The sequence below is a fragment of the Sciurus vulgaris genome, assembly GCF_902686455.1.
Source record: "Sciurus vulgaris genome assembly, chromosome: 15".
NCBI classification, from domain to species: Eukaryota; Metazoa; Chordata; class Mammalia; order Rodentia; family Sciuridae; genus Sciurus; species Sciurus vulgaris.
Window position 1 is genome coordinate 62,521,120 of NC_136476.1, and position 9,241 is coordinate 62,530,360.

Sequence of the window (9,241 nt, forward strand, 5' to 3'; positions counted from 1 at the left end):
CACAGAGATGAAGTGTTTTCCTACTAGGGTGCTCTCTAACCCCTTAACTATCCTTCACACCAAAATGAAGATGAAACCAAGAGGATACTTCTAATCCCCAATTTCCATGTTAATCCCCAAACTCTCAGACTTTATTGAGATGATATAAAAGGATTTGGATTTTCTGTACAACTTACCTTTTTGAGAGTTCTTCAGTTCTTACATGATGCAAACTTGGATAATCAGTCTTGATCAACGTATCTACTGATGTGTTTATTCATTGATCACTATTAGTACCTCTCCTGTTTTTCTTTCCCAGTCTTGAGGTCTGTATTTGTGTTCTGGTTTAGTTAGAGTATATTTACAGGGACTTCATTCAGATTACAGTATAACATCATCAATTATCACTCTTTTATTGCAGGCAAAAATATGTGACTCACCTATACATTCTACATCTAAGAATATATTTGGAGAAAATAATATGTAATTGTATATTATCTATAACATATAGTTAAATCTTATGTATAACTAACATGTATAAAATAAATTAATAAATAACAATTATATGCATAAGTATATAAATTATAACTGTCATTCTTAATTGACATATTTATACTATTTGGTAATTTGTGCTTATATACATTATTTATACATTGTTTACATATATATTGTTACATGTACACATGAATAAATAGATGTTAGCTGAAAAGGGTGTTTAAGAAGATGGCCAAAATCTCAAGGAACTTCCACACAGAGAAATTTCCTAGCATGTCTAGGCAATATTTATCAAAATCACAAGTGCATACATATAATTTTTGACAACAGATTTACTTCTCAGTAATTATCATACAGACATACTGGCATTATCTGCAAAGTGATTAACATAAAAATTGATTAATTAAAATATTATTTCTGATAACAGATGTGGGAACAATTTATAGTTCTACAAGGAAGGAATATAAAAATAGTAGGACACTAGTCTAAGGTTTTTTTTCTGTACACTGATAAGGAAAGATCTTCAAGAAATATTAGGTAGAAAAGTAATGTTAAGAACAATTTATATGACACTCCATTGTTGGTTTAAGAAAGATTATATGTGTGTATGTATTTTTTTCCTCACACATATGTCTATAAACACAAATGAAGGTCTTTATCTCCAGAAAAAAAAAATGGATAACTTCAGGGATGGGAGGTAAGCTATTTATTATACATCCTTTAGGGTCTCTTAAAATTTTTAAGCTTGTTCAAAAAATTTTTCAATAACATTTATAAATAAATATAATTATAAATAACATTTAAGGTAAAGAATTCTTGCTTCTAAGATTCATTGCCTTTCTCCTTTCTTTTTTTCTAATAATACACTGTATCATTGCCATAGGACATAATGATATGTTAACTTAGAAAATTATTCTAAATTACAATATCACACACTAAATGGGATTGCTAAACTTTTAATACAGTCACATTCTCAATACTCATGTTCCATTCTCAGGTACAAAGACTCTTTCCTTTTCAGAATTCTTTCTCACTTAACTTTATGAGGTATTTTTCTCTGAATACACAGTTCATCTTCTCAATTGTGTGACATAGTTTCCTCAGAATCACACTAAACCCAACCCGATGTGCCAATTCTAACTCTTTCTATTGTCAGTTCTTAACATTCTTTAGACTTTTATAAAGTTTGCAGTTTCTCAATTTTTCAGACTTTCTGGATTAAGAATAGTTACTTGAGACCACAAAGGGCACTAGGTACATGTGAAGCTCTTTGAATAATGGAGATTATGCATGTAGCTGTAAAAGTCAACTCTGCAAAAATTATTATTTCATGATTTACTTTCATGCTGCCTTAGGGGCAGATTTGTTTCAAACATCATCTCTGCCCCTTATTAACGAGTTAACATGGACTTGTTTTTGATCATCACTTTCCCTAGCAACAGAATAATGATAAACACCTATACCATGTATTTGTTGATAAGATTAAATGATATGGTATGTGTAATTCAATTAGCACAGTAATGGTTCATGTTGCTAGTACTTTCTTTCTTGCCTCTGTTTTATGGCTCTTCCTTCTCTTAAGAGTTTTTACATCTCCTAACTGGTCAGCATTGTCCCTCCTTAAAATTAAGTACATCTTAAAATCTTAATCAGATTATACACTGATAAATGGTATTATTTTCATCTTGCAGACAAAGCCTAGTACAGTTTATTTCAGTCATTCCAATTCATTGGACACTAGCAAATTAGTTGACAGATAAGAACAATCTCTCCCCAAAATTTGCCTTATATCAAATTCAATTCACTACATTAAAAATAGAATTTTAAGAAGACATCAGTGTTTCTGTTCCTTGTCTTAAAACTTTTTTGACGGACACTATTTTTAACATTTAAACAAGTCCTTTCACATAAAAAAGAAAAGGAGAAGTTATTTTTACAATTACAACCTAATGACAGAAAAGCAAAAATTCATAGTAGTCATCAGTTTTGCACACAAACACTTTAGGATACTGCTCAAGCAGGTCTCTTTCTGACAGCATTGTTTGGCAAATTTGCCTTTCTCAGATCCCAGTAGATTATTATTTTTGGTTCTTACAATTTTTCCAAACTGATTATAGTGTTTTTCTTATGTGATTTCGCTGACAGTTCCCAGTACGGTCCCTAGCAAACAGTTCAACTGGTTCACTGTTGACTAAACTAAATGAAAGGCAATAATGTGAAGGGACCATCAGTCCTAGATGTGTTCATTATAAATTCTATACCAAACACACAAACTGCTGTCCACAGCGCATTGAGCTTCAGTTAGCTATATACACAACAGAGTGTTCAAATATTTTGTAACACACTAACAGTGGATGAGTGGACCAAAGGCAATTCATATATATGCTTGGCAAATTCCTTTTAGTTTGCTACACAAATGTGTTTGCATGCAGAACTGCTCTTTTGGTCTCATCGTTCTTTCAGTTTTTCCTCACTATGTGCCAGTGAATAAACCCTTTAGTTCCATTACCAATATTCAGGTCTCTCCACAGTGAGAAAAGATCATTTTCAAACCTGACATATTTAAACCTTCAGTCCAAGTATTCCTTAGAGTTGGTAAGTTTGTTTCTTGTTCTTCCAGTAACTTACTTCCAAACCAGAGGTTGCTTCATAGACTGTAAAAACAACATCTCGTTGTCTTTTATACGTGCAGCCAGTCTTCACAGGTCCTCATTAGTAACTTACCCTCCAAAAAGGCAGCTACCGGTAAGGAACCATTTTGTCACAGAAAATTATTGATTCATTTATATGCACAGAAACATGGCGAGGATTGTCATTAAATTCCTCTAGTTCAGATAAAATATCATTACGTTTCTTTAGTTTAACATTAGGAAGAAAACTAATACTTAGCAATAAATTTTAGGAACAGGTCAAATTAAATTTTCCCTGAAAACCCAGGTTGAAATACTATTCATTATGGAGACATACAAGCTCCTAAAGAATCTGCTTCAGAGTTTAGAAAGCAATTTAAATATTCTGCTGTTAAGGACCACTCTGAACATCTGTGCACAACTTTAAATTGCTTCAGAGATGAAATATGAACAAAAGTTATGAAATTTCAGAAATAATGCCCTGAAGATCTAACTACAAGAGGCCTAGGACTCTATTTCAACTATAAAATCAGAAGGGAGTCTGCCTATTGTCGTTGAAATCTCTCCAGCTGCATTCTCTCAATCTGTCCTTCCCTTTCTCTCCTCAACCCAAAACAAATATTTTGGAAGTATAATTATTTACTGTCTGAATAAAATTTTCATTCACTTTATAGATTTGACATAGTAAAATTTACTCTTTGAACAAACATTTATTTTCATTAATTATAAAAGTAACGAATAGTGTAAAAAGAAAGAAGAATGTAAAAATAGAAGGAATGGCAGAAAGTAAAGTAAGGAAGGAGGGGAAGGAAGGAGGGAAAAAAGATAAGAAAAGAAGTTATCCTCTAGCAATACACAAAGGTAAGCAATGCAGACAAAATATCATAATTGAACAACCTAGTAATTCAGAAGGAGACTGATCTTAATTATAAAGCAATGTAATACCTCAGGGCAAAATCATTTGCCCCTCTCTGGCAAGCACAAACTAAAACACTTTAAGATGGACCCTTAAGATGAGGTTTTCTTTCTCCTCTTTGTTTTTTTTAAAACATATTTTAACAAAATAATTTCAAATTAGTTTGTTAAGATAGAACTCTAAAAGTGAAATGAGTGAGTCAAAATAAATGAAGACTTTTATGACTCCATAAAGCTAATACAGATTTAATGTGCAAATAACTATAATGGAAATTAGATGTAACTAAATATGGCTCATGAGTTTCATATTCCTTCCACTAAAATTAAAAGAAAATTTGAAAATATGAAATGAATAACTATACACAAAGCTCTCACAAACATTTAACTCATATTTGCCTATATAAAAAGTGTTTGTGCCCAACATCCTCCAAATTTACTTTTCCTTCCGTATAAAAGGTATTCAGCTAATTAGACTTCCTATGATGTGACTCACTCCTGAACATACTCTCTCAGGGATCTTGGGCCATAAATTAAAAGAGTTATTCAGACAGAGGAAGAAGTCAAGGAGAAAACCAAGGAAAAGCAAGATAATGTCATCTCCTGCCCGACATCACTCAATCCTCCACTTCCTCAGATACCAAGGTCTCAGATCTCATTAGAAAAGGGACAAGACATGAACAAGGTAAATCCCATTAAAAGGAAAATCTTGGATACTCTAATAAGATTTGGAAAACTACTGCAATTTCCTCAGAATAGCAAACAAATCTGGATTCTTAAAAATGGGAACACATTTATCCACATTCTTATCTGAAAAAGCAGACTCATTTTCAAACACATTCTTTTCATTTTGCATTTTTGTTGTACTAAAACTAACATGAAAGTTGAAAGAAAAAAAAAAAGAGATTAGGGCATCTTGATTAATTCTAGAGAACCCCCCACCCCTAATCCCTGTTTATCTATTCCCTCCATAGTCCCAAAACTTAGCATCTTTAGAGTTCCACAGGGGGAAAAATTTTAATGCTGAAAAAAAAAAAAAAAATAACACTTGAACTGGGTTGTGTGGCACACACCTATAATCCTAGTGACTTGGAAGGTTGAGACAGGGGGATCTCAAGATTGCTGTTGGCCTGAGCAATTTGGCAAGACCCTGTCTCAAAATAAAAAAAAAAATAAAAAGAACTGGGGATGTAGCTCAGTGGTAAAGCACCTCCAGATTAAATTAAATACCCAGTATTAAATAAATAAATAATTTAATAGCATTTGATGGCTTAAGATTTTCAGATTGATGTAAAATTTTAATAGAAGGTTCTCCAATAGAAAATATAAATGAAGGATTTGGGGGATTTTCTGTTGGCTTTTTTTCTTCACAATAGAGAACTTTATTTTTAAGGATTTGATGAATCGTTGCCTACGAAATAATGTATGGATGCAAAAAATGAGCATAAAACCATACACAACTTCCTACTTCAATACTGCAAAAAAAATACAGACTATGAAGAAACTATTCAAAATGTTAGAAAGTAGCCATCTCTTGATGCCATGTGACTTCTCTCTATTCCTCAGCCTATTGTCTTGTACCATGAAAATTCTTCATGAGCATATAGTAATTTTAACAGAACAGCACAGATACCAGTAAAATTAACCAAAATTCCAACATGATTATCAAGTTTCAACAATGTCCCATTAATTCACAGCCCAATACATTTTCTGATCACTTGCTAAATAATCTTCTGTTCAGTAAATTTTTTAATGCCTCCTTTACATCCTTATTCCTAAGACTATAGATTAAAGGATTCATCATGGGAGTCATCACCCCATAGAACATGGATATAAGTTTGTCTGTTGCATCCAGACCATCTGAATCAAGTGTGTCTTTAGACTTGGGTTTCATGTACATGGAGAGAATGGTACCATAGAATATTATTACCACAGTCAGATGGGCTGAGCACGTAGAGAAGGCTTTGCTTCTGCCCTCAGAGGAGCGGATCTTGAGGATGCTGGAAACGATTAATGAGTAAGAGATGACAATCAAGAGCAGTGGCATCAGAGTGAACAACGTTGTGGCCACAAGCATGATGAACTCATTACCTGAAATGTCAGCACAGGCCATCTTCATGACAGCCAGAATTTCACAGGAGAAATGATTGATGATGTTATTCCTGCAGAAAGGCAACTGTACCACAAATGCAGTTTGCACTGCAGAATTGACAACTCCTAAAAACCAGGAGCCAGCTGCCATGATCACATAGGAATTCTTGCTCATGATGATGAGATATCTCAGAGGATTACAGATGGCCACATAGCGGTCAAAGGCCATCATGCCCAGGAGCACACACTCTGTTGTCCCCATGGCCAAGCCAAGGAACATCTGCACTGCACAGCCAGAGAAGGAAATGGTCTTTCTTTCTGAGAGGAAGCTCACCAGAGTAGAAGGAATGGAGGTGGTAGTGTAGCAGATATCCAAGAAGGAGAGGTTCCCCAGGAAGAAGTACATAGGGGTATGGAGGTGAGAGTCCAGGATGCTGATTGTGATGAGGGTACCATTACCCAGAAGGATGACCACATACATTAATAAGATGAGCACAAAAAAGAGTACCTCAAGCCTTGGGTAACCAGAAAGCCCCTTCAGAAAAAATTCCACCAAAATGGTTTGGTTTTCCCATTCCATTTTATCATCTCTTTCACCTGTAAGAATTCAAAGCATTTTTAAAATAAAAATTTCCTTACTATAAGAAGTCTAAGTGCACCAATGCACAAATATAACATTTGTGATAAATCCAATGAGAGGAAGGAAGAAATAAAATAAGGAATAGAAGAAAGGAAGTAAAGGAAAAGGAATAAAAATAAATAATGTAAGAAGAGGAGTGTGAGAGAGGAACAATTGTATTGATCATTCATTCTGGGATAGGATTGCTGAAAGTTATTTTTCAGAGATTATGTCATTTAAACCTCACAATGTTATCATTTAAAAGCTAAGAAAACAACATAAGGGAGTTAAGCCTAAAGTCACACATCGAATGTGTGGAAAATGCCTTCCCATGGCCCATACTTATCTGACATTTTTCTATAAACCAAGAAAGCAATACACAATGTGTTGTATCAGAGATGTGGTTAAGTTACTTGAAAAGGCAGCCTGGCTCTAGATCAGAACTCAATAATAACCCATAAGTATTAAAATATTAAAAGAAGTGAATCTATCTGAAGGGAGAATTGTCACTGATATGAACCTAATCATATCAGTGCCTAGTTGTCAAAAAAGAAAAAAAGAAACAGGTTCAATTCATGTGGAAATCCTAATATTCTTGTCAAAATGCAAATGCCTTATTGGGGTGGGGCAGCAATGGAGGAGATAGAATGATTTTATTATCCTAATTTTTTTAACTATTATGCAGTTAAAAATGAATTGACTTTACCTTTCTATGTTCAATTCCTAAGAATTTTAAACGTGTTTAGATTCTAGTAACTGCCACCATAACCAGATCACCGAACTTTTTTATAAGTCCCCAAAAATCTTTCATGCAATTCCTTTTTTATTTACTTCTTCCACATACTCACAAACCTGTTAACCACTGATGTGTTTTCTAGTCCCATAGTTTCATTTTGTCCAGAATGTCATACAAATGACATGTAACCAAGTTGGATTTCTTTCACTTAGCTTAAAACCTCTAATATTCATTCAAGTTGTTACTGCTGAATAGAATTCCATCGAATGGGCGTATTACAATTGTCTATCCATTTATCTTTTAAAGAACATCTGAGTTATCTCCAGTTTGGGGCAGTTATAAATAGAGTGCTGTAAGTATTTATGATCCCATTTTTATAAAAACACTAGCTTCCATTTTTCTATGGTAAATATCCAGTCGTGGGATAAAACTCCTATGAAAAGCACACATTTAATTTTGCAATAAATGACAGTTTTCGAGAGCAACTGTATCACTTTTGCATTCCAACTCGCAATGTATGAGAGTTCCAATTTCTTCCCATCCTCATCAACATTTAGTATTGTCAGCAGGTTTTGTAAATTCATTTTAATAGGTGTGTAGTTATATTGCATCATGGCTTTAATTTGCATTCCTTAATGACTAGTGATGTTCAATATCTTTCCATGTTCTTTTTTGCCATCTTTATATTCTCTTTAGTAAAGAATCTGTTCACATCTTTCACCTGTTTTCAATTGAGTTGTTTTATTTCTGTTGAATTCTCAGAGTTCTTTACATATTCTGAATGTGTCCTTTATCATATACATGATTTGCATATATTGTCTTCCATCTGAGTTCTCATTCTCTAAAGCAAACATCCATTAATTGCCATTTTAATGGATTGCTATCTAAGTCTAATTAAAAAGGATCCAAAAGAAAGCCTATGACTAAGAAGTTATCTTCCAACAGGGCAGTTCTGTAACAATTCTCATTTTGAATGTTTTCAGGGAAATATCCAGTTTTATCACCCAAGAATTAGGAATGGTGTTTGTTGCCTCCAAAGTTCTTCCTCAGAAGGTCTTGAGCCACCTCTTCTATTTTTTTTTTTTTTTTTCTCAAAAATGGTCCCTTCCTAATGCGCCCATATACATACAAATTTTCAGTATTATCCTTGTTCAGGACAGAATCCATTGAAAGTGACCCAATCAATTCACAAAACAAAAAGTAATTTCTGGAAACAATAGGCACTTACCACAGAACATTTCCCCTTCTTAACAAAACTTTTCATAAGAGCAAAGACTGAATTAAAGACTTTCAACCTATTTCAGTCATCTTCTAACTACCCAGGTCTGCCTTTAACCATTATTAAGATATTTTTCTTTCATTCTGCTTTTCCTTATTTCCATCATTTTAATCTTGCAAGCTTTGAGATTCTTTTATACACTAAATGTGCCTGTTTCTTTTTTATCTGAAGCCCAGATTTACATTCTCAATTCTATGTCATAAAAAAAGCTACCCAAATACCTGCTCCTTGGTACATGGTGGCTGAGAAGTAATTTTACTGTAAGAATCATTCTTCTAACCACTACCACCGTACAACTTATCATCATGTCAAATCCACTTTGCCTAATGGAAAGAACATGCATTTAAATATTATCTTAGCCAGTGACTAGTTCTATGCTCCTGGGTAATTTACTTCTCTGAGTCTCAGTATCCCATTCATAACATGGAGATTTTAATAGCCTCATTATGGGGTTCTTTAGAAAATAAATTAGGAGATTTATGTAAAGCATGTAGCACATG

General features: G+C 33.6%; 1 protein-coding gene across 1 annotated transcript; it reads right to left on the reverse strand.

Annotated features, from left to right (window-relative positions):
• Positions 1–5,718: 5,718 nt before the first annotated feature.
• On the reverse strand, positions 5,719–6,687 carry LOC306645706 (olfactory receptor 13C9; the record flags this gene model as incomplete). Its single annotated transcript, XM_079113709.1, has 1 exon — positions 5,719–6,687. One exon carries the CDS (start codon positions 6,685–6,687, stop codon positions 5,731–5,733), a length of 957 nt encoding a protein of 318 aa, XP_078969835.1. The 3' UTR covers positions 5,719–5,730.
• Positions 6,688–9,241: the final 2,554 nt, after the last annotated feature.